The sequence below is a fragment of the Saccostrea cucullata genome, unplaced genomic scaffold, assembly GCF_032062105.1.
Source record: "Saccostrea cucullata isolate Sc308-1 unplaced genomic scaffold, CSIRO_AGI_Scuc_v1 ctg32, whole genome shotgun sequence".
NCBI lineage: Eukaryota > Metazoa > Mollusca > Bivalvia > Ostreida > Ostreidae > Saccostrea > Saccostrea cuccullata.
The window spans coordinates 18,698-45,278 of NW_026931074.1; the positions used below are offsets into that span (position 1 = coordinate 18,698).

At 34.3% G+C, this 26,581-nt stretch overlaps 1 protein-coding gene across 1 annotated transcript in view; it reads left to right on the forward strand.

Moving 5' to 3' along the window:
- Nucleotides 1–26,581, forward strand: part of LOC134231334 (serine/arginine repetitive matrix protein 1-like) — a 44,332-nt gene that overhangs the window by 3,690 nt on the left and 14,061 nt on the right. The window contains exons 5-11 of the mRNA XM_062713288.1: nt 3–189; nt 1,363–1,442; nt 15,949–16,181; nt 16,858–16,923; nt 19,857–20,931; nt 21,052–21,147; nt 21,266–21,505. Of these exons, the coding sequence (XP_062569272.1) occupies nt 3–189; nt 1,363–1,442; nt 15,949–16,181; nt 16,858–16,923; nt 19,857–20,931; nt 21,052–21,147; nt 21,266–21,505 (1,977 nt within the window). The remainder of the gene's footprint in view (nt 1–2; nt 190–1,362; nt 1,443–15,948; nt 16,182–16,857; nt 16,924–19,856; nt 20,932–21,051; nt 21,148–21,265; nt 21,506–26,581) is intronic.

Here is a 26,581-nt window from a genome sequence, read left to right on the forward strand (position 1 = left end):
AGCTATCAGAAGATATTTGGCCAAGAAAAAATTTGCTGAGCTTCAGAGAATTTCTATGGTGAAGAATGAAACAAAAGTCCAAGAAATGTGTCACCAGATGGCACTCCAGCATGATAAGGTGACTTCCTGGATACAGTTTCAGCAGGAACATGATGAGGTCAAAGTTCACAAGAATCCAGTAAACTCAGAGTAAGAGTCCTAAAGAGTAAATCAGAATGGTGCTGGTGTTCTTGAGAAATGAGAGATCCAAATTGTCAAATCTAAGTGCAGATATATTTGTGTTGGTTTAAAATTCTTAAGTCCATGGTAAGGGATAAAATTTAGGTTTTGGGGGAAACTACCCTTTCTGGAGAAATTGGGAAATTCAGAAGGAGGGCTGGGGGCCACTCCAGATCTCCAGAGGGTGCAGGGCGAGCATAATATTGGGGGACCCAACTGAATTTCATCATTTTTATGATCATTTAGAGTGGGTAAATTAGCAAATGAAAATCATATTTTACATCTTCTGAACATTTTTACTTTAAATTTCCATTTTTTAGGAAGGAAAAATTTATTTGAGTTTTTATGTTTATCATTGTCAAAGAAATTTTTTACTCTGTCATCAAAAGGGGAAAATGGGATATTCAGGGGGAGGTTTCTTTTGGGGAAAAATAATGAATATCGGTGGTTAATATGCCTTTAGATTAATCCCTGATTGTGTTCAGGACACAAATGGTAACAATTGAGGCCTTTTATGAAGAAATGTGTGAGCAAAATCTTCTTTTGTTTTCTACAAAGACAACAGGGTTAGATATAAAATTCAAATACAGTCATCTTTAATTGTTAATCAGTGAGAATTGATTCAGGGAAAGGTTGATAATTTTTTATGTTGAGTTTAAAATAAAAAAAAACAACCAAACTGAAAAACACGGCTTCAAATTGTAAAGAAAAATAAATCACATCACTGTATAGTAAGACATCCATTAAGTTTTGAATAAGTTTAAAGCCATTTGGTGTAAGCTAGGAGCAGAGTCTACTCATTTTATATTTGCATGTTTTAATGTAATTAGTGTTCATTCTAATTGGACAAAGTGGAAATAATTTTTTAGAAATTAGTAGGTAAGAAGAGAAAAAGCTAAAGCATGCTCATAAAGCTATTTTTATAGTTCAGTCAAACATAATCTGGTCTAACCTTTTGAATTTGATAACTTGTGATGCTGAAAGAGGGACAACTCTGATGACAACTTTTCAATTCCAGCATTCTTTTGATGCTCGTCTATTAAAAGAAATGAATATGCTAAAGAAAAGCATTTCCTCTCTTATTCTTTTCAGATATTGATAAGTTATAAGGTGTTAATGTAGCTGTATATTTGTGTTTTTCAGAGAAGCAGCTTTGCAGGAATCTCTGGATAGTCTGGATGATATTCTGGACCAGTATGACCAAGTGACAGGAAATCAGTCTGGTCAGTGTCACACTTATATCTCAATCATTGTCTATCTGTCTGTATGACAGGAAACAGATCTGGTCAGTGTCATACTTATATCTCAATCATTGCTGTCTAACTGTCTGTATGTCAGAACACCGGTCCATTCAGTGTCATACTTATATCTCAATCATTGTCTGTCTATCTGTCTGTATGTCAGAACACCGGTCCATTCAGTGTCATACTTATATCTCAATCATTGTCTGTCTATCTGTCTGTATGACAGGAAATAGATCTGGTCAGTGTCATACTTATATCTCAATCATTGTCTGTCTATCTGTCTGTATGACAGGAAACAGATCTGGTCAGTGCCATACTTATATCTCAATCATTGTCTGTCTATCTGTCTGTATGTCAGAACACCGGTCCATTCAGTGTCATACTTATATCTCAATCATTGTCTGTCTATCTGTCTGTATGACAGGAAATAGATCTGGTCAGTGTCATACTTATATCTCAATCATTGTCTGTCTATCTGTCTGTATGACAGGAAACAGATCTGGTCAGTGTCATACTTATATCTCAATCATTGTCTGTCTATCTGTCTGTATGTCAGAACACCGGTCCAGTCAGTGTCATACTTATATCTCAATCATTGTCTGTCTATCTGTCTGTATGTCAGGAAACAGATCTGGTCAGTGTCATACTTATATCTCAATCATTGTCTGTCTATCTGTCTGTATGTCAGGACACGTTCCAGTCAGTGTCATACTTATATCTCAATCATTGTCGTCTGTCTATCTGTCTGTATGACAGGAAACAGATCTGGTCAGTGTCATACTTATATCTCAATCATTGCTGTCTAACTGTCTGTATGACAGGAAACAGATCTGGTCAGTGCCATACTTATATCTCAATCATTGTCTGTCTATCTGTCTGTATGTCAGAACACCGGTCCATTCAGTGTCATACTTATATCTCAATCATTGTCTGTCTATCTGTCTGTATGTCAGAACACCGGTCCATTCAGTGTCATACATATCTCAATCATTGTCTGTCTAACTGTCTGTATGACAGGAAACAGGTCTGGTCAGTGTCATACTTATATCTCAGTCATTGTCTGTCTGTGTATCTGTATGTCAGGAAACAGGTCTGGTCAGTGTCATACTTATATCTCAATCATTGTCTGTCTATCTGTCTGTATGTCAGAACACCGGTCCATTCAGTGTCATACATATCTCAATCATTGTCTGTCTAACTGTCTTTATGACAGGAAACAGATCTGGTCAGTGTCATACTTATATCTCAATCATTGCTGTCTAACTGTCTGTATGACAGGAAACAGATCTGGTCAGTGCCATACTTATATCTCAGTCATTGTCTGTCTAACTGTTTGTATGACAGGAAACAGATCCGATCAGTGTCATACTTATATCTCAGTCATTGTCTGTCTATCTGTCTGTATGACAGGAAACAGATATGGTTATAGTGTCATACTTATATCGCAGTCATTGTCTGTCTAACTGTTTGTATGACAGGAAACAGATCCGATCAGTGTCATACTTATATCTCAATCATTGTCTGTCTATCTGTCTGTATGTCAGGAAACAGATCTGATCAGTGTCATACTTATATCTCAATCATTGTCTGTCTATCTGTCTGTATGACAGGAAACAGATCTGGTCAGTGTCATACTTATATCTCAATCATTGTCTGTCTAACTGTCTGTATGACAGGAAACAGGTCTGGTCAGTGTCATACTTATATCTCAATCATTGTCTGTCTAACTGTCTGTATGACAGGAAACAGGTCTGGTCAGTGTCATACTTATATCTCAGTCATTGTCTGTCTATCTGTCTGTATGACAGGAAATAGATCTGGTCAGTGTCATACTTATATCTCAATCATTGTCTGTCTATCTGTCTGTATGACAGGAAATAGATCTGGTCAGTGTCATACTTATATCTCAATCATTGTCTGTCTATCTGTCTGTATGACAGGAAACAGGTCTGGTCAGTGTCATACTTATATCTCAATCATTGTCTGTCTATCTGTCTGTATGACAGGAAACAGATCTGGTCAGTGTCATACTTATATCTCAATCATTGTCTGTCTATCTGTCTGTATGACAGGAAACAGATCTGATCAGTGTCATACTTATATCTCAATCATTGTCTGTCTATCTGTCTGTATGACAATAAACAGATCTGGTCAGTGTCATACTTATATCTCAATCATTGTCTGTCTATCTGTCTGTATGACAGGAAACAGATCTGATCAGTGTCATACTTATATCTCAATCATTGTCTGTCTATCTGTCTGTATGACAGGAAACAGGTCTGGTCAGTGTCATACTTATATCTCAATCATTGTCTGTCTAACTGTCCGTATGACAATAAACAGATCTGGTCAGTGTCATACTTATATCTCAATCATTGTCTGTCTATCTGTCTGTATGACAGGAGACAGGTCTGGTCAGTGTCATACTTATATCTCAATCATTGTCTGTCTAACTGTCTGTATGACAGGAAACAGATCTGGTCAGTGTCATACTTATATCTCAATCATTGTCTGTCTATCTGTCTGTATGACAATAAACAGATCTGGTCAGTGTCATACTTATATCTCAATCATTGTCTGTCTATCTGTCTGTATGACAGGAAACAGGTCTGGTCAGTGTCATACTTATATCTCAATCATTGCCTGTCTAACTGTCGGTATGACAGGAAACTGGTTGGTCAGTGTCATACTTATATCTCAATCATTGTCTGTCTGTTTGTATGACAGGAAACAGGTCTGGTCAGTGTCATACTTATATCTCAGTCATTGTCTGTCTAACTGTCTGTATGTCAGGAAACAGATCTGGTCAGTGTCATACTTATATCTCAATCATTGTCTGTCTGTGTATCTGTATGACAGGAAACAGGTCTGGTCAGTGTCATACTTATATCTCAATCATTGCCTGTCTTACTGTTGGTATGACAGGAAACTGGTTGGTCAGTGTCATACTTATATCTCAATCATTGTCTGTCTAACTGTCTGTATGACAGGAAACAGATCTGGTCAGTGTCATACTTATATCTCAGTCATTGTCTGTCTGTGTATCTGTATGACAGGAAACAGATCTGGTCAGTGTCATTTTTATATCTCAATCATTGTCTGTCTAACTGTTTGTATGACAGGAAACAGATCCGATCAGTGTCATACTTATATCTCAATTGTTGTCTGTCTGTTTGTATGACAGGAAACAGATCTGGTCAGTGTCATTTTTATATCTCAATCATTGTCTGTCTAACTGTTTGTATGACAGGAAACAGATCCGATCAGTGTCATACTTATATCTCAATCATTGTCTGTCTATCTGTTTGTATGACAGGAAACAGATCTGGTCAGTGTCATTTTTATATCTCAATCATTGTCTGTCTAACTGTCTGTATGACAGGAAACCGGTCTGGTCAGTGTCATACTTATATCTCAATCATTGTCTGTCTGATCTGTATGACAGGAAACAGATCTGGTTAGTGTCATACTTATATCTCAATCATTGTCTGTCTGACTGTCTGTATGACAGGAAAGCAGTCAGTGTCATACTTATATCTCAATCATTGTCTGTCTGACTGTCTGTATGACAGGAAACAGATCTGGTTAGTGTCATACCTATATCTCAATCATTGTCTGTCTAACTGTCCGTATGACAATAAACAGATCTGGTCAGTGTCATACTTATATCTCAATCATTGTCTGTCTAACTGTCTGTATGACAATAAACAGATCTGGTCAGTGTCATACTTATATCTCAATCATTGTCTGTACAACTGTCTGTATGACAAAACACTACATTTATCATCCTTTAAAATATCATCTTTGTATATCTCTCAAAGTTGAGAAAAGAGTGTGAGTTGAGTCAGATGACTCTCAAGCCCTTTATGCCTTTGGTTTTATTTGCTTCAAAAAACAGAAGGTTGTCCCATTTAATTAATATGAGACTTTGCACATTACTAGAAAATTCAGCACAATCTTCTGAAATATTGGCTGTTTACCTTTGAAGTATTGAAGGACTTGGGTTGAACATTATAAATTTCAATCTGATATCTCATTTAATGAAATTCATGACTACCAAAGTGAAATGTAAAAGGTTAATTTTTTTGGCCATCCTTGTGTAATGGACTTTTAGCATTGTTACTAAATCCTTCTGGATGATCTAAAATGTTTTCCAGCAAGCATAATGTATTTTTGATGGAGTTTAAGAAGATAGCTGTTACACATATTTTGAAACCAAACTAAAAATAAATGAAGTCTCATTAAATACCGTCATATCTGGTTCTCTTTGATATGCATTGGTTGAGGGGTGGTCTTTCCGAATCTATTCTAACCATTTCGACTAATTCTCTTTTCAGTTACTTTTCATACAGTTATTTCGTGACATTGGACCAAGACAATAACAGAAACAAACTTGATCAGATTAACCCCAGTAAAAGGTTTACGAAGTCTGAAAATACAGTCAATAAAAAGAAGACTTTATTTGTTTTGGCGTGCTTGTCATGGCCATTTAATAATAAATTAGATATAACACAATGTATGCGCCGATCATTATGATTATATGGCAGCATAGGTAAATGAATATAGATGATGAGCAAGAGAAATACCACCTTGATCCAAGGAGTCTGGAAAAAACAGTACCCCCCGGAGACAGCATTCTTTGCAAAATTATGCCTAACAAAGTCAATAGCCACACGCAACTGGAACATTGAAGGTCCGCAAAGCACATCAACATCGAAGGTCCGCAAAGCACATCAACAAGCTGGTGGATCCTATTCAAGATTCGATCCATGCCATGACGCTGAAACGAGAAATTAAAAGAAAACGAAAAAACAACCGGAAAAAAAACCCAGTTGTAATGAAAATGCATTAGAAGAATGGCAGAGGTGCTAAAGGGGGATAAAATATAAAATTAAGGGGAGGGAGGGTGGGTTTTAAAAAATCTTTGCGTCTGCTTCGTTCAATTTACAGATTCAAAAGGAATATTCTAGAAGACATGCGCATACAAGAAATATCAAGATTTTTTTTAAGCACCGAGCCCGATGATTTATGACGTTCAATGTTAAGAAACTAAGAGTTATCTATCTTTGCATGTAAAACATTAAGCTGCACGAAATAACCAGGTTTATCCATATTGGATAAACCCCATTATTTCGTGACATGGACCAAGACAATAACAGAAACAAACTTGATCAGATTAACCCCAGTAAAAGGTTTACGAAGTCTGAAAATACAGTCAATAAAAAGAAGACTTTATTTGTTTTGGCGTGCTTGTCATGGCCATTTAATAATAAATTAGATATAACACAATGTATGCGCCGATCATTATGATTATATGGCAGCATAGGTAAATGAATATAGATGATGAGCAAGAGAAATACCACCTTGATCCAAGGAGTCTGGAAAAAACAGTACCCCCCGGAGACAGCATTCTTTGCAAAATTATGCCAAATGGGTCAAGGGACAAAGTCACGTGACCCATCCGCCACAAACTAAAATTGGGGCGGCAATTTTGCGGCCCAAAGTAACAACAGCACAAATCGTGCACAAATTAGGTACAAATCGTACCAAAATATATGTATTAAGCCAAATGGGTCAAGGGACATAGTCGCATGACCCATCCGTCTCAAACTAAAATTGGCACCCAGATCAACAATAAAAGCACAAATCGTGCATAAATTAGGTACAAATCGCACCAAATAACCAAATTGGTAAGTGAAAGGCACAAATTGCGCCTTAAGATTGAAATTTGAAAATTAATGCAAATTGCATTGAAAATGATAAATGTGCAACTCGCACACAATGGGGCTCATGACAAGCATCGCAGAAATGTTCACAAAACAAAATTACACAATTGATATCATTTCTCAAAGTATAAATAAAATTGTTTCCCAAATCTGAAAAACTCCAGTATCTCCCTTGCAATGCGTCCTAATATGTGGATAACTGATTGATGCACCACGACCCTTAAACTTACTTACCACAAATGTAGCACATGCACTATTAATCCTATGTCTACACTTCTGTCATTCTAAATTTGCAAGGCAATTTATCAATTATTTTGAGGCAAAATATGTGACCATATATGTAATAAAAGTTTGTGGGAATACTAAGTAAATGTCAAAGCAACATTTGAATTTCAAAGTTGTGTCATAATATAAAACATATATATAAACAGAAGGTAAATTTACAACAATGGTCTTATGTAAGATTTGCAGGCTGCTGACTGTAGGGTTCTATCAATTTATCGACACGTATCAATATACAAGAAACATATCGTATCGAAAATTTACTTCCAATACGTATCGGACAGGCATTTTTTCTTCTAATTCTGTTAAAAAGATTGGAACTTCAATCACCAAAGATCATATTTCACTAATTAAATCTGTTAAATAATCATTCAATTTTTTAAGGCAATAACACAGTTTTTAGAATTATTACTAAAGCATAGACAATTTTAATTTAAAATGTTGATTTTACAGTCATTAAAAGTTTTGATTTGATAGTCATTAAAAGTTTTAATTTGAGGTTTAAGTTGTAATGACAATGAAACACTTAATTTTTATGAAATTCATATGTTAAATGATTTATAAGCCTTTTATGATTGACTTGTAATAGAATCCAATATATCGCATATATCTTTAGAAAAAAAAAATTATTGTATCGTATCGTATCTAATTTTTTTTTTAATTTTGCTCAATACACAGCCCTGGCGCCCAACTGCCACCTTCCGATCTGCGTAATATTTTCCTCTGTAAACACTTTTGTATACAAGTGGGTTGCAACCCCAATGTGAAAAATCAGTACGTCTTAACTTCAGTTGACTGAATATTCAAAAACTGCAAAGCTTTGTTTAAAGTTTATACAATGTATAACGACCATATTTTGTACCTAAGAAATAAATAGTCCAATATTTTAAATCATGGTAGCAAAATATTTTGATTGATTAATTTTTATTGTTCTACGCCAAGTCGGCAATATTTTAGTCATAATTTGAAGATGTTGTCAAACGAAAATGTTCCAACAAGGAATTTACATGTTGATTACTAACCAATTAATTGCACCTTGATTTTAATATTAAAGTCTATGGACAGCGCATATGTGTTTGAAAGATATTTTAAGAAGTAATCTGAATTTCAAACTAATCCGAGTATTATCTCTTGATGAAAATATGCGTTTGTTTGTTTATTAAAATATGATATAAAGTGAATAATACCGAAGAAATTTAGATAAATAATTTTTTTTTTTTTTTAATCAAGGCCAGGTAACTCTTAGAAACTTTCAATGTGCAAAATGACCGTCTCTGTACATGTTATTAGTCTAGCGAATTTTGGTTCATTTCACTTTTATCTTTATCTAAAATTGTCGAAAATCCCTTCATTATACATTGAATACCTTAAGATGGACGGAAACTGATATTGGGATAAGGGTTTCGAGTTTAAATGTGAAAATTGAGACGCCCTATCAATATTTGTACATAATACAGCAAAATTCTGCAAAGATTGAAACAATCATATTGTAATATTTTTCAAAATGCAAACATGTTCCCGAACCAGTTTGGCCAGTCTAAAATGTTGTAACAAAAAACTTGAATGGTATCACAAGAGACAATTATATGCTTGATACCCAAAGCCACTATTTTACTCACTTTTAGTAATGCAAAGAAAGCTCATGTAAAAGCAGACTTAAATGAAGCCGCTTCAAAATCATGTAAAAGCAAACTTAAATAAAGCAGCTTCAAAATCATGTAAAAGCAGACTTAAATAAAGCAGCTTCAAAATCAGAACACAAATCTGGCAAAACACTGACAATGTTATCCAACATAGGTAATATAATAGTTTTCTTATATCCTGAGACGCATTAGTTATTACATCTCTTGTAACCAACCCATATCTTATTAATAATAAATGAATCGATTGGATTCTGTCAACCATGCAAGTTGATGACAAAACTGATTCCTGATAAATAACATTTGACGGTAGAAAAGCCATAATACTCTGACATATATATGCTATAAAATTAATCATATGATCAAAAGGAGGGGACCAGATCTGCTGAAATGATACCTGTTGCCTGAAATCGAAAAAAGACTTTTGCTTTCTGTATTTTGAGATACACCAGTTTGAAGGAGACTGGCTACAGCTGGCTCCTAAATAGTTAGATGCAAAACTGAATAGGTACATGTACATGGAGGTAAAAGGTACTGTAATGAAACCTGGTCCACATAAACCGAGAAATAGTATATGGAATTTATTTATTATCATTATTTTATAATATACCTTGTATATGTTGCTTTTAAATGTACATTAAACTTAAAAAATCTGCATAACTAACATCCCGACTAATGCCATAATTCTTTTTTTGGATGATTTGTGATTAAATTGCTATAAACCAAAGAAAAATTGTCAATATGAAGTTTCTCTTTTTTTTTTTTTTTTTTTTTTTTTTTTTTTAATTTAATTTAAACTTTCAGCCCAGATCATAATCCTTAGTACAACAGATACAATTTCTAGGAAGGCGATATCCCTGCATTACTCCTCAGGCCAGTCAACCGCTCAATGTGGGCAAGACCAATGTTTACTAAACACCACACGTAACCATTGAACTATCTAAATAAAATTGAAGTGCATTAATTTTATAGATTATTCCTGCCATACACGACTAGGAAATGGTGTGACGTGTCCTACAATTAAAATTCCCAAGAAATAAAATTAATATTAATTACAAATCAATAAGTCTAGAATACCTTATTTTTATTTATTTATTTAATCATTTTGGGAGTCGTTTAGAAAAACAAAATATTGTTAAACGTTTAAATATTCGATTAATTCAGTTATTAAAAAATTAATTCTATGTACATGTATAATTTAGTGTATATTTAAAGAAATTAAATGTTTATGTACACATGTAATGGGACGAGTTTTTTTTTTTTTTTTTTAACAAACCCCGATATTTTCATTGAAAATTATATAAAAATGGCATTACTAGATCACCGTAGAAAACATAACGAACGATGGAAATCCCAAATTATTACTATGTGAAGCCTAGATGGATAGTTTATAGACTATTTATGCAGGGTTTTGGTTTTTTAAATCAAGTTTGTAATTCTGGTTTAAACCACGACGGATACACGTGCATTAGATTTAGGCAAATTCCCAAATGTGCAGAAATACACAAAACACTCGATATTGGTTTTGGCAAATAGCAATGGTGGAAAAAAGGTATCATATTTTGTGAAAAACATGCATAGGGTTCCCTTTGATAACAAATATGACGTCATTTGAATGTTGCATTGTATGGAAATTCGTAAAAATTAAAAATATGATAATTAATAAAAGGATTTGGGTCAAATTAAACTGTACCTCGATTATGTTGAGCTGAATTAGCAGGTAACAGGTAAACTAAGGAAGTTACAGTGACTCTGAGTCAGGTGCCTGCTCGACAATGGCGACATCATGTTCAGAACTGCATGAGTTTCTACAGCTAGGCCTTCTCTATGTTTTAGGTCTGGATACGGAACTTCTTGTGATTTCTCTGAAATAAGGTCTTCTGGCCTTCGAAGCTCTTGATACACGTAACATATTTACTTGTATTTGACAATAAATCAACAGATGATGATCGATTAATTCTTTTAAAAAATCTTTGCGTCTGCTTCGTTCAATTTACAGATTCAAAAGGAATATTCTAGAAGACATGCGCATACAAGAAATATCAAGATTTTTTTTAAGCACCGAGCCCGATGATTTATGACGTTCAATGTTAAGAAACTAAGAGTTATCTATCTTTGCATGTAAAACATTAAGCTGCACGAAATAACCAGGTTTATCCATATTGGATAAACCCCATTATTGTCAACCACTTCTTGAACAACCATAACAAGATTTCTATCTTTCTGAAAATAAGTTTTCTTTTTAAATATTTTTCATGGTTGTATACCCTTTACTATAAGTAATGTCATCAATCCAGTCCAAACATTAAATTCCATTATGTTCCTTAATGGGCCGTACATATTACCAGTATCATGAAATGTTATTTTTTTGGCCTTTACAGTAATTGACTTTTACATATTAGACACCAAAAATTTCATAAAAACTGATGTCAGATTATTGAAAATTTCACAGATACTCGTAATGCTGAAAATAAGCTTACTTCAACTAGAAACTAGTAACTATAAGCCCTGTCAGGACCAAACTGGCATGGATGATGCATCAAGGTATGGACACTATCAGACTTGCTTTGGATGCTGGGTCTGACCTATATTTTCAAGATGAGTGACCAGGTTAAAGTTTTTTAAGCAAGTCCATTTGCAAGCAATTAAGTCTTGTCAAAAGAAATACACTTGTGAAATTATGAATGTCATATATAGCCCCATCCATTCAAAAGTTATACACCCAAATTTTACGGCGGGGGTGAGCTTCTCTTTTTTGGTATCAATCACATTTTACATGTATTGGGAATTGATGGTTAAAAAGAATAGTGAAAATTTTTAATAAAATACAGTGCATCATTTTCATACATGTTGCTTCAAGTCTACAATTTATGTTTGGGTTGCCTCATTAAATTACATCTAAGTGTGAGATATATATACTATAATGTGAGGATTTGTTAGGGAGTGTGAATGAGATTATCCATAAAGAATGTGTAAGTGAGAATAGAGTACTCATGTACTAATTAGTGATAATTTGGGTGAGTTTTTGTTTATTCTGATTTGATGAGGGGTTGGAAAGGTTTCAGCCCCCCCCCCCCCCCACCCCAACTGCTACTTCAGGAGAGGATCCAGGTGTACAGCTGATTCTAATGGATCACAGCTGACATTTGGTTAAATCAATCCTCCAGTTTCCCGGTAAACATCTGCTGACTCTATCTTAGATATTTATTTTCAATGCACTGAAGCATGACCGTTTTTGCTCCATTAATTGCTGAGAGCACTCCACAGAGAAGACAGCTAATGACATTACAGCAGGATCAATAATGACAAACGCAGTAGCTCCCACAATCCATACAGTCAACTCTCCCTAGCATGTGCATCTTACTGCATGAGGGACCTCCCCCTGTCGCTGTGGAATGGTACGGCCCACTTAAATATCTGTGGGACTGTTAGAAAGCACATGTCAGTAATTATAGAAAATTGAAGAAATACAGACTGTGGTGTATTGGTGCACAGCTCTTTGTTGTCACTGGGTCATCTGGGGTCATATGGTGTATTATCCAGGGATTGTCACTTATATATATGTACAGGTAAGTCAAGGGACTCTTATGGGGAGGGACCAGAGGCTGTGGGGGGCCCTTTGTTCCTGTCATTGATTTCTGAATTCTGTAACTGGTGTCTCCTCTTCTTATTCTCACATTCCAGGATCAGATCAATGTCATTTAAAACTGGTCAGTAATGCACAGTGTGTTTATCATGTGTATAAAGCTAATATCAGCAGGCCTAAAAAAAAGCATATAACCTGCAACTTATTGGTGAGTTTCTTGATGATAAAAGAGTTTTAAAGCATCAGACTTTATATGTGACATTGTAAGATGAGAGGCTTGGCTTTGTTACATTTTGCCAGGATTTACAGATTTTCCGGAGGAGATGTGTATTGATTTCCATTATCATGACATGAAAGCTGCTGCATGAAATTCTTTCAGACATGTTTCTTGTATCAATCCATCAAATCTGGCATTGAGGGCATAGGGTAACACAGACAAACATGTACATCTGTAATGGAAACTGCAATATTTTTTTTTCTTTTTAATTTATTACAAATAAAATAGAGAATATTTTTTTTTTGTCTTTTTAATTTCTTGACTGAATGGAGAATGTTAAATTAAATTTAAATGTTCATTGTTTAAAGTCTAGAAGGCTCTGTAGTAATGGGACAGGTGTATTGTATCAGTTGTTAATTCATTCTGGTGATTTTAACAACATCCAGACTTCTAATTATGCTGACAAGGCTGGGGCTTCCATAGGAATGTCTTTGATCATAAAAAGATAAGTCTGAAGCATGTTTGTATGTTAGGCACAATACAGCAGCTCTTATGAAAAATGAAGAAATCTGGAGTAACAATAATTTGTAGGATAATTATCTTGCTTAGAAAATACCTTATACATTATAAAAAAAGTTTCAACATTAAAAAGTTTCAATATTTACTAATTCAACAAAAAATAAATTGATAAAAAATGAAAATGTAAAATATAAGAAGAGAGTCATTTATTAAGTACATGTATTAATAATTCAATAACTGCCTGTGAAACGAGAAAAACGTCAGGAAGTAGGTTACACTGACTTTATTTTTACTTACGGTATGAAGAAAACAAAGTACACAAGTGTTGTTTGTGTCTCAAATAAGAGAAGAAAACTCTCCTTAGAATGTGTTTTCTTTGTGGGAAGGAAACACTCTAAATGTTTTAACACAGGATAAAAATGTGTCGGGGATTTCCGTAGTTTGTCAAGTTGTTCTCGGCTTCTCTGCAAAAGTGTAAGATTAAAATCTGCTTTAAAATAAAAAACAAATTTCAGAATATCAATAAATTTTAGAATCTGCCAGTTGTTTTTTATCACCAGATTGTTGCATTAGGATGAATCTAGTTCAGCTGGGCTTTCAGAAGGGTTCGGGTAGACCCATCATCTGTCCAGGTATTTTACTGTTAATTTTGGAAAATATGTATCATCTATAAATTCCAAACTACATACAGTAATTACACAAGGTGATGTACTTGTACATGTAATGTGTAGAAGTATGGGCTTTAAGGACCATGGATATCGCCCTGGATAGCTCGGTGGTTAGAGCACCTGACTGCAGGGGTCCCGGATACGATTCCCGGTCCAGCCATATGTTTTCTTCGTGCATTTCTCCTTTCCTACTACATTTGGTGGCCAGTGTGGGGGTCTTGTTCAGGTTACAGTGTATGTGTAAATTAGTGTGGATATTGGCCTGGATAGCTCAGTGATTAGATCATGTAATGCAAGGGTCCCAGGTTTGATTCATGGTCCAGCCATATGTTTTCTTCATGCATTTCTCCTTTCCTACTACAAATGCAATATTTATGAAAGACTTGGTCATCTTTGATGGCTGTTAGCTGCTTTTGATGTGAGCAATAAATCTAAGGGAAGATGATGAAGTCATGTTCCTTATAGATGTACTGTTGACAAACAAAATACTCACCTGTTATATAACTGAAATTCAAAACACAGTATTAAAAACAGTATTAAAATGTTTATGTTATTTTCAAAAATGTGAAATACTATATTCAGAATTTAAAAAGCAGTTTTCCTGGCTGTAATTATATTAAAGCTCATTATATGGAGGATTCAAACAAAAGACAAATGATCAAATTTTATAATTTTATCAAATTTTTATGATAATTGTATATCTTTTATAGTTCTGTAATATATATTTGTATGATATTACATATATAACTTTCTGTTATTTCCTTTCCATTGTCAATGTGTCAACAAAATACTGTAGCATCTAAGTATATAACATTACTGTGTGACTGTGTATACAATTTTTTGTTTAGTTTATTTCTCTCACTGCGTAATAGTGGTAAAAGTAGCTCATAAAAGTAAATTGTTTAAAACAGTGGCCTGATTCAGAGTGCTGTGTTGTGTTTTAATCAGCTACTGAGACAGCTGAGATACAATTGTGTGTGAACATTTAGATAAATGTGACTGAAACTGAGATGATGTGATTATTGATAATTTACAACTAGATATTAGAATAAACGTAAAGCTCAGGTAGAGTATGATGATGGACAACATTGAACCTCTAATTTTTTTTTAACCTGGAATCTTGATTACAGGAATATTATAAGGCCATGCAAGCTTAAAAAATTCTTTGTTTGCTGTTGCCAACCTATATTTTTTAGAGTGGGTCTGTACGTACAATGTAGGTATGATTTTTTTTTTCCTTTAGATTTTATTTATCAATTTTTAATTTTGTTAGAGTACAAATCAAAAAAAAAATTTATAGGGTTACTTAATGTAAATAAAGCTGTAATTCTTTTATGCAACTAAATTATTGACAGAAACAAAAGTCAAAAAATAGAAAATTATATTGTTTAAAAAGTGTCAATATCATATTTATTTGAAACTTCCAAAAAAAAATTCTTTTCAAATAATGGCTACAAGTCGGGTGCATTTTTAGTGGGTCGTTAGGCAACTGCAAACAAATCATTTTTAATTTTTTAATAACTTTCAATCCTTTTACATGTTGAGGATTATGTTAATGTGTTTAGTCTTTATAATGGTTATCATAGTTTTTCGATATCAAATTCAGTGTATTACATTGAGGCACTGACAGATTTAGAGGGGGAGCATGGCCCCCCTTTTGTGTCCAAAATAAACATAAGATTTAATAAATCAATTTTTTGGTGTGGCTGTGGACCCTAACCCTGATGTAAAATTGGTCAGCCCTTCCCTCTTTTCAAGATTCTTGGATCCGTCACTGGATGGTAACAATGATTATAGTGATGACGTTTAATTTTAGATGATAATGATGATATTTATTTTTGTTTCAGAAGATGACAGCAGTGATGAGGACTCATCTTACGCTGATGTCGCCAATGTAATGTCAGATATGAGTGTTCAGCAGAGACGTGGGTTACCTGCCCCTCCCTGCGGGGCGTTTATCTCCCCTGACGCCCCACCCCTCAGTCCCAGGGAGATGTACTCCCAGTCAGGAACCCCACCCCTCAGTCCCAGGGAAATGTATGCCCATTCAGGAATTTATGATGTCATTCCAGGGGAAAAGGTAAAACAACATAGAACACCCTGAAATAAGTAGATTATTGTTATTTTTTTCTGCCAAGTAGTACAGAATTTACATACTCAAAACAGTAAGAGATCTTATCTCTCTTCATGATTTAAAAAGAAGATTGCATGAAAAAGATTTTTTTAATTTATTTTAACAAAGTGTGTACTTAAGTATCTCGAAGGGAAAATGTGTATTTTTCCTCATTCTCTGCTGAAAAGAATTTGAATTTTAGGTCACCTGAGTTACTCAGTTGACTTATGGCTTTCTGATTTGTGTTGTGAATTGTGCATTTTCACTTCAAGCTTTTTATATTAAACCACTCAACCAATTTCAATCAGTTTTGGCATATAGCATCTATGGGTGAAGAGGAACAAAAATTAGGAATTTCCTTGTCCCTGCCCACCCACTGAACCCTAGGGTCTAAGGAGTGGGGCAAAAACCACTAGCAGACCTGCTGAGTGTATAGTTATGAATGGTGCTTCTTTTTAAATTCTGAATGTTATGACCTAGCTGGTTTAAAACACGAACCAAATTCAATAGTTGGAAAGTTATTATATGATACTCAGGTGACCTATAAGGCTCTTGGTCCTCTTGTAAATTGTCATAGCTACTGTAATTAGGAATTGAATATATTATAATAATGATTTCTCATTTTGATCTTTGGGAATTTCAGTCCACAAAAAGACCTGCCCCACCAAGAAGAAGTGCCAGTACACGTCTGAGCTCAGGAAGGGATCGGGTAAGATAATCCTGATATTACAAGACTGTATAAGCAGTTGATGGAATTGAAGAAGAAAATTTTGCTATGGAAATACTAAATAAGCTCAGGATGGGATCAAGTAACTGAAGGTATTTTTGCTGTTACAATACTAAATAAGATTGGGATGGGATTGAGTAAGAAAATTTTGCTATAACAGTACTAAATAAGCTCGGGATGGGATCCGGTAAGATAATTTTGATGTTACAAAATAAAACTAAGGTCTGGTAGGGGTTGATAAAGTTACTTTTAGTCTGTTACAAGACTAATCTCATAGATGTTATAGGGATTGGCGGAGTTACTTTTGTCTTGACAAGACAGAGGTTTGGTAGCTAGGGAACAGTTGAGTTACTTTTGTTCTTTACAACACTCAGCTTTAATATATGAAAGGATGGAGACAGCATGTAAAATTGTAGCAAAGGATGAGCTTTGCTTAAAAGAAGGCATCCTTTTTTATATATTCTTAAAAGAGGGTTTGATTTATCCTCATGATGATAGTGTGAGTCAACTCAACCTCATAACTTGAATACTATTAGGTCTAGGATTATCAAACTTTGTTAGCTCACCTCAACGGTGTGTCGCGCACAAAAAGTAGGTCGCTATGACCTTTAATAAAGATGCTATGGCCAAATATGGAAAAATCCCAAATCATAAGGTTAAGTTTTTTGGAGCAGTTTTCTTGGCAAAATTACTTCTGTGTAGAAGGTGTGTAGACATGCATGGAAGTCACTGTGTTTTATGTGTGTTTTTTAAAAAAACAAAGTCTTTTAAATTCTTAATTGCAATTTCAAAAAAGGAAATATAGTTGTTAAAAAATGTTTTTGGAAAAGGTTATTTTTTCATTTTTTGTGCAAATGTTTTTGGTGTGGGTTTCATTTCCAAGTAACTATAAGCCCTATGAGAATTTGATACAGAAATTTGCATGTCAAATTAGAGAGAAATTAATGGGTTTATTGTCGGGTGCTGAAGCAACCTATATTTTGATGGAGCTGTAATCTAAATTAAATCTCTTGGGAGTTGGGCAAAAAGAAATAACTATAAGCCCTATGTTGACCAAACTTGCATGGTGTAATGTAATTAAAAACAAATTGGTGTTTTAGTGATATGATCTAAAACTAAATTTTATTGTATAACAGATTAAAAGTTTTTATATGTGTTCATTTGAAAAAAAAATTATATTTCAATTTTTATATATTTGCATGGATGATACTATAGCCAAATATGAAAAATCCTGGCTTGCTTCATAACTAGAAAACTCTGACCTACATTTTCCAGTTGAGTGAACAGGTTAAAGTTTTTGGTGTAGGTGTGTCATTTCCAAGTTCTATAAGCACTATGTTGACCAAACTTATGGATGAATTTAAAAAAAACTACAAAGTTTTTTAAATTTTTAATCTGACCTAAATTTTAGTTGTATCGAACAGGTTAAAAAATGTTTTTGGTAAAAGGTTTTTTTGCATTATATACTTTAAGCAATATGTTGACCAAACTTGCATGGATGATACATCTAAGGATGCACACTACCAGGCTTGCTTCAAGAAGAATTTTGAATCTGACCTACATTTTCAAATTAGAGAGAAATTAAAAGTTTTTGGTGCAGGTTTCATTTCCAAGGAACTATGAGTTCTTTAATGACCAGTCTTGCATGGATGATAAAAGAAATGGATGCATACTTGCTTGTGTTAATTAAGAGTGCTGAATCTGACCTATCTTTTTGTGGATGTAATTAAAAATGTTGATGTTTTAGTGTATGATTAAAAATAAATTAGTATTGTATAATGAGCAAACTTATTATACATGTAAGGATGCAAAAAAATGGATGTTTCAATTTTTATATATTTGACATACATTTTTCAGATAATAGACAAGGTAAAAGTTATGTTTGATTTTTATCAAAAACTATAAGGCTTATATAACATTGTATAAACCAAACTTGCACAAATGCTGCATCAAGAGATGAAAACTCTAACACAAATTTGCTTCAGATGCTGGATTTTCATTACATTTTCATGAAGAAGAAGTAGTTTAAATTTTTTATGTAGGTCTATTTCAAAGTATCAGATCAAAATTGCTTTAAAATATTTTCATTTTTGGAATGTTACTTTATATATTGGTTAATTGTGTGACTTTGCCTTATGATAAAGACAACAATCGTTGAGGTGAGCTCTGTAATCTCTGATTACCTATTTTTATAAATACATGTATTTTCAGTCAGTTAAAAAACATGTTACTCCAGTTATAAAAGCATTTTAAGTTGTATATTTTTTATTTACTTTAAATATAAAACTGATAGGTTTACAGGCTCCCCTCATTCGATTAACCTTGCTGAATTTTTTTTAACTGGTTGAGTAATAATTGCACTGAACTCATATGAGATTTGTTTGGTAATATCTAAAATGATCATGTCTCCTCATTAAGTTAACAAAAAATTGAGTTTATATTTAAAAACTAATTTTAAATTTTACCAAGTGAAAATTTCCTTAAAATTTGATAATTTTTATTCGAATTGTTCAAAGTTTTAAATTGCTATATTTTAGATATTCCTTAAAGGAATTCCCAAATCTTTTACCGTATACACAATACAAACCTTAATGTACTTGATGTACTTCATCTTGATCTTGCTTGACATTTATCATTGTAAAGATAAACTTATCAAAAGAAGTGGCTTAAATCTTTTTTAGAAGTTCACAAGTTAATCAAATTGTTATCTATTTTTTATGAGGGATATTTCTCAAGATGAAAATTGATGCTTTTGATAAATTGGTATGAGTTTTTCACCCCCCAAAAGAATACTGCACTTTATTCGTAGCTGAAAAAAAAATTAACATTTAATATAAGTATAGTTTGAAACTTAAACAAAAAAAAAATGCGAATTATGTAAACAAGTTTTTGTATTCAAACAAATTTATTTCCAGATTTCAACTTCTAGCGATGATCCCGTTTTCTTGGACGACCATAGACAAAGCAGTCGCCATTCACATCACCAGACATCGGGCTTATCAACATCCCCCCAACAATTACGTCATCCCCAGGGTAGAAGAGACTCATCACCAGGGAAGCCTCTCCCCTCCCCAAACCAGTCACGACCCTTCTCCTATGTGTCAGCCCTACCCACCTCTCCACAGCATGCAAATTTAACCTCGCCAGGATCACCAACATACGAACCAATCCAACAAGCTTATCCACACAACGGACATCATTCTAATGGTTACCATGGACACCCTATGTCTTCCAATCAGGATGTCAGGCCAGTTCAGCCTTCCCATAGTGCTCAGTACCAGAGGACCTCAACAGGGGGTTCCCCCAGCTCACCACGGAGGCAGTCCATTCCTGTAACACCAATTACCCCACCCCACCACACAAGAAAGGGGCACTATCCACTGAGTGTAAACCCTGTACCTCACTCCCAATATAATATGTTTCATGGCCAAGCACCAGTAGGACCTTCTACTAAAAAACACAGAGTCCCAAGCTTTCCTGCCCCTCCCCAACCTCATTTTGACAGTATTAGATCCCATGGAGGTATGCGGTCCCCCTCTCCTCCCTTACCCCCACCACCCTTGGAAATGGGCAGAAACCAGAGAGTTCCCAGTCAGCATTTTGAATCGAGACAGATTCCAGCACAAGAACCCCCCACACCACCCCCTATCTCTAAAATCCCAGGGACCAGGTCCTCTGTGTCCACATTTGAGCTGGGTATGAGAAGAAGGGAGGGGTCTGTGGACACCAGTCCCTTACAGTCCCCCACCCATCTCACCGGTCAGTCTGGTCTGGCCGCCCAACTCAACAAAGTCCAGCTTAAAGCAGCAACCAATGAACAACAGGAAAAGAAAACTTCCAAACAGGTTGCCATGGGGATAGCTGCGGAGCTAGGGAAAGTACATCTGCGGTCCAATCCTAAAGAGGTAGCTAAAACTAGGTCACCAGAAGAGAGTCGAGAAACATCACCAGAAGTGCTGCTCTTAAAACTTAACCCAGTCAAGAAAACAGGTATTTGACAAAAGATTTATAAATTAAAAAAAAAAATGTTGAATTAATTCTTTGAAAGTGCAAGATGAAAATTTGTTCACTCAATGAATTTATGATGTCATTGAATTGTTTTATTTTCAGAAAGAATCAAGAGTACCCCAGAGAAAGAAACTGAAGCAGGGGTGAATTTTAAGGCAGTGTTAAAATCAACAGGGGGACCAAAACCATGGGAGAAAGGTAGTCTCAAATTTAGAGACAACACATTGAATGACAATAAATATGAATTCATGATTGTTAAAATTTATTAACAAATTTTAACCTGTGAATTTTATCGCTGCTCCTTTTAACCCCCTAGATACCTCACCTCCTGCAAATTCCGAGACCTTGGATGTTGACGTGAATGTGATGACGTCATCGCTGGATGAGGTACCTCTCCCTCCTCCCCCTCTAGAAGACGATCCTTTTAATGAACTCCCCCTCCCTCCCCCACCCCTGGAGGAGGATGACCAGCTCCCTCCCCCTGTCAGTGAAGCCCCAGTACCAGGAGTACAGGAGAATCTCAAGAAAAGAAAGATTTTTGAAAAAGAGAAGAAAGGTTGGTATGTTGTGACTCAATGTTGATAAGGGAAATAACTGTACTGTAGAAAACAGAAGAGGGGTTGACTGATTTTGTCAGGGGGAATTATGAACCTGCAAGAGAACAAAAAAACGCATGTATGAATGTATATTGATTTTGTCAAGGAAAATAATTCTACAAGAAAGTTATAAAGGGTAGATATTAGGTGTAACAAGAAAAAGAGCTCTGCAACAGACTTTAATCAAAGAATAATTTTAGCTATCCTTCATATTTAATATTCATTTATTTTTACAGTTTTCTTTTTAATCTTGAAAATTACTTTCCATGAGTTGATGTTTTAAAGATACATGCCTGCGGCAGTGAATTCAGATTTTGTTTCATTGTTGGGGTAATTTGCAAATAATCAAAATAGTCTTATTCTCCTGTGGAGTGTTACATACCTACATGCTTCTTTATGTTTTTGGATGCATAGTTTCAATAATTTTTCTTTTTCTAAAAAAAAAAAATGTTTAACTGGCAATTGTAATTTATAAGCTAAATATCTTGCACAGCATCTGCCCCTATGGCTTCATTCATGAGTCATTGAAACTTCTGTTAATTATTTTAAGTGTTATTTTAAGACCTGAGTTAATTCAGTACTCTTGTATACTGACTGCCATGTGTCGGAAAATCAGTTTGATGGATGGGAATTCTAAAATTCTCCAACTTCAAAATGTCTTGATCATGTATCTTAAATGAACAAAAAATATTTTACCCAGGTACTTTAAATAATCGGCATGTATTCAGATAATGTTAGACCACATAATCATTGTTAGAAGTAGAACTTCTTATGAGTATATTACCAATCAATTTACTCTACTACACTTGCACTTACTTGTAAAATAATTTTTTTTGATAGGAATTAAATCTCAGTAATTCCCATCCATACCTGTATCATTATAAAGTAGTAGAATCTATCTGACAGATTATCAGTTATTTAGCTGCTGTTGCTGGGATAAGGGGAGAGCACTGGTCTGATATTTTTGTCTTATCTGTGATTATCCCCCCTGCTGTGATCCATCAGATCAGAGGGTAAAGCTGGGGCTCCCATGGGGGCTTCAGGACATGAGTGAGTACTGAAGATCTGACCCATATGCTGGCCACAGTAGTAGGTCAAGTACTTATAATGTCTAAACTGTTGCCAAGTAGAGCTTTCAGTGAATCAGAGATAAATGACAGTTATGTTAACTTAACCCCACATATTCCTTTGAAGGTGTGTGCACTTCTTTATGTTTGATCATAATGCAGCTCAGAAGTTATTTAATTTATACATAGCAATATTTCTTTAAGGCCTATTTAAATATATTATAAGCTAATATATTACTATAGTTAGAGTCATTAAGATATAGTGAATTCTCTCACTGTTTGTGAAAGAGAGTCAAGATAAGAAATCTCTGTTATATTCTGTGAATTCTGCCACTGTCTGGAAAATTACCAAAATGTAGTTCTCCCCTCTGAAGCCTCACTCTCACTATTCCTCCCAAGTTACCGTAGCGATCTGATGTCAGAGAAGTCAGACATATTTGGGATACCTGGATTCTTATTTGTTTCTTTCCTGATTTTATTTTATTCACTAAAAATTCCCAGTGGATTTATTTAATTAGATACTGAAGGTGAGTGCTGACCTTGTGTTTGAGAATTCCAGAACCTTTGAGTTTTTTAGCCATTTGTTGTTTGATTCGTAAGGTGTGAACGTTCTTCAGGCCACTGGGAGAAACTCCGATTATTTCTGTCAGGGCATAGACCTACACTAATTTAGACCAGTGTATTTTCTCTTTTTATGTAATTTTACAAGAAATAGATATAGTGATTAGTGTTGCTTTTATTGAGATCTTCTGTAAAAGAGGAGAAATGATTAATAATTTTAACCTTTGATGTTCAGTGATGACATGATGAAAGTAAGTTAGTGACATGTTGATTTGAAAAAAAAAATATTGATATCCAAAATAATTTAAACTTTCAAAAGAATAAATATATTTAAATTGAAACACCATAATAATCATGAATTCAAATTGGTAATTGCTAATTAAATGATTAATGTTTTCATTTGAAAATGTGGTGTTTTGAATGAACATGATGAAGGCAGAAATCGTGACCCACCCATTGAGATTGTCTGTCTGTCTGTCAGACTGTGGTAAATTTTCCAGCTTCCTGTCTTGGGAATCATTACATAACCCCCTCCTGTTTCATGCTGTAACACTGTTATCTAAGACAGAGGGGTTTGTGTTTTTCCCTGCTGAATTGTCTGTCAGCTATATTTAGCTACCCCCAGCCTTTCTAAGGATGGGGAAACATTAAGTCATTTTATTGCAATTTCAAGAATTTCAGGAAACAGAAAAAAGGGGAGGAATACAATTTTGGATATTTTTGTAGTAGGTTTGGAGAACTGATTTTTACTGAGGTGTTGGTTTGTTTACCAGTGGGTAAATTCCTAGTGAAACACACAGCTGTAGTGATGGATAGCTGATGTTAGAATTGACTGGGATAAAAACCTGATGATTTATTAGAAATAGCTTAGGTATAGGGACCAGTTAAGTTTGTTAAATGAGCCAAACTGTTCTGTAAGGCAATCCATTTCACAGACAATGATTTCTGCAACACTTGTGCAGTTTTATCACTGTGAAGAAGTGTGTTAATGTAAAGGGAGTATAGATCTAGGGGAATTACAGCATATACAGTATGTAAGTGAATGTAGGTGTTCATTTGGAATGCTGAAGATTTGTACTTAATTATCCATGGTTTGAAGTGTTTACTTACAGTGCATTTAAGGATATATCAGTTCAGTGGCCACTGAATTATTCACTAGGGGGCACTGGTCAGAACCTAGTATCCTCCTAGACAGACAGTCCAAGATACGTCTGTGTTTGTTTATAGCAGGAAGTCTAGATAATACATGTGTAGAACAAATCTCCAATAAGTGAGATGTACTGTTAATCTGTTCCTCTCTGTAACGTTACACATGTTTTATATTAACATACCACAAGGCACGGCAATAGCTAATATAATATACTATGTGTAATAGGGTGGGGGTTGTTATAACAGACCTCTGGTAGTGGTAGAGTTCTTGTTTTTAAAATAAAGATGGATTATACAGCTAATTGTTGTTTGTGGGGGTGTGGTGCTTCTTGAAAAATAAACAGTTATAATAGATTTTGCTAAAATGTGAAGAATGGATAGCTTTGGATGTCCTTGACTTTTATAGTGAATAATGTAAAGTATTGTCTATTTGTATATATATATATATATATATATATATATATATATATATATATATATATATATATATATATATATAAGATTCTGTGGTCTCTATAAGGATGATTAAAGCTTCCTCAATCCAGGAAATATCTGGAACTATAGATCTGGCTTATATATATTTGTAGTTTTCCTTAAAAACATAGATTTAGTTGATTGAGTAGATGCATTCTCTGAAAAAAGAAAATTGTTCTGACGGATTTCCCTCGACAGATTTTGGCGTCAAGTAGCCTAATTCTTCTGATGAAGGGTATACATGTATATCATATTTAGGATGGTCATTTCTGTGAAGAAAAATATCAAAGGGAATTTCTTAATCATGGTTAAATAGATTTGCTCTGAGTTTAGAAACATGAAACAGGGCTCGACATTAACGCTTGTCCGCTTGTCCGGTACCAATGAAAAAAAATTTCGGACAAGTGAATATTGCTGGGCACTTGTCCGATTGGACAAGTGATTTTTCTATGTAAAGAAGTCTTCAAATAATAATAATCATAAAAAACAACTTTTGTAAAATTTATCGAATAAAAACGGAAGCAGTACATAAACCCGAATTTCGATCCCGATATGAATCGCTATGTAAGTTCACACTTGATCGGGATCGATGTTCATTAATTGCAGCCATACTATTGCATGGCGTGGATCTTATGACGTTTGTGAGTTTAAAATATATTTGATTGATTTTACAGATTCACTTGCGAACATTTATGCTTGTCAGGACAGGAAATCAAGATAAAATTTTGTTTTATATGTGTTTGTCTTATTTTTCAATAACAACATTTATAAATCAAGCACATTTAATTTTTTAATTTCTGTAATTGTTTTCAAGTTGATAGGATAAGATATTCATTGAAAAATTTTCAAACAAGTGAAGTTGAAGTTCGGACAAGTAAATATCTTGGGTCACTTGTCTGAATGGACAAGTAGGAAAAAAAGTTAATGTCGAGCCCTGATGAAATGCACATCAAGATACTGCATTGATGTTAAGCCTTGAACCATATTCTTTGAAGTCAAGAGGAGATGAAATTTGAACAAAGCACAGATTTTCTCTAGATCTCTGGCAAATTTTCTGTAGACCCCCAACTGATGAAATTATTTTATATTATTTTGTTTGAATACTAATTTTATTTGATGTGTAATTTTCTGGTCAAATTGTTCTGTGACAGTGAGAATTAACATACCTTAGGTTTCCTAAAGAAAGAGGAACATGAAGTCATTTCTGACTTTGTTGTAATTATATCAGGATTTGGGAGGGGGGATCGGTTGATTGTATATATTGTTTAATTGTCCCATTCGAGAATTTTTTACTCATATGGAGACGTCACTGTGTGCCAGTGAAGGGCTTCAAAGAACTATATGCAGTATATTACATAAATTTGCCCCCACAAATGTCAAATTTTGAAAACTTCCTGAAATGTGCTGAATTCAATAAATTGTATGAGAAATATATATTAACAGAACATAATATAGTTTCAAAGCAGTTTATTCACAATTTTTGTTTTTATGACGTCACAAACTAGTCTGATTTTATATCCTTTTTCAGAAAGAGGACAAAATGGACGAAATTTCAACAATTTTAGCTTTAAAATTTATAGAGCGCAAGTTTGTTCAGGAACAATATTTACATATTTCATTGATATTATCAGTCTACACATTATATCAAAATATTGATCCTGAACACGCATGCGCTCGGTGACTTTTACTCAAAATATCGACGAAATATGTGCATTTTTCTGTAGAATTCATAAAAAACTGAAATTTACGTCATGTTTGTGACGTCATTACGTACATATGACGTCA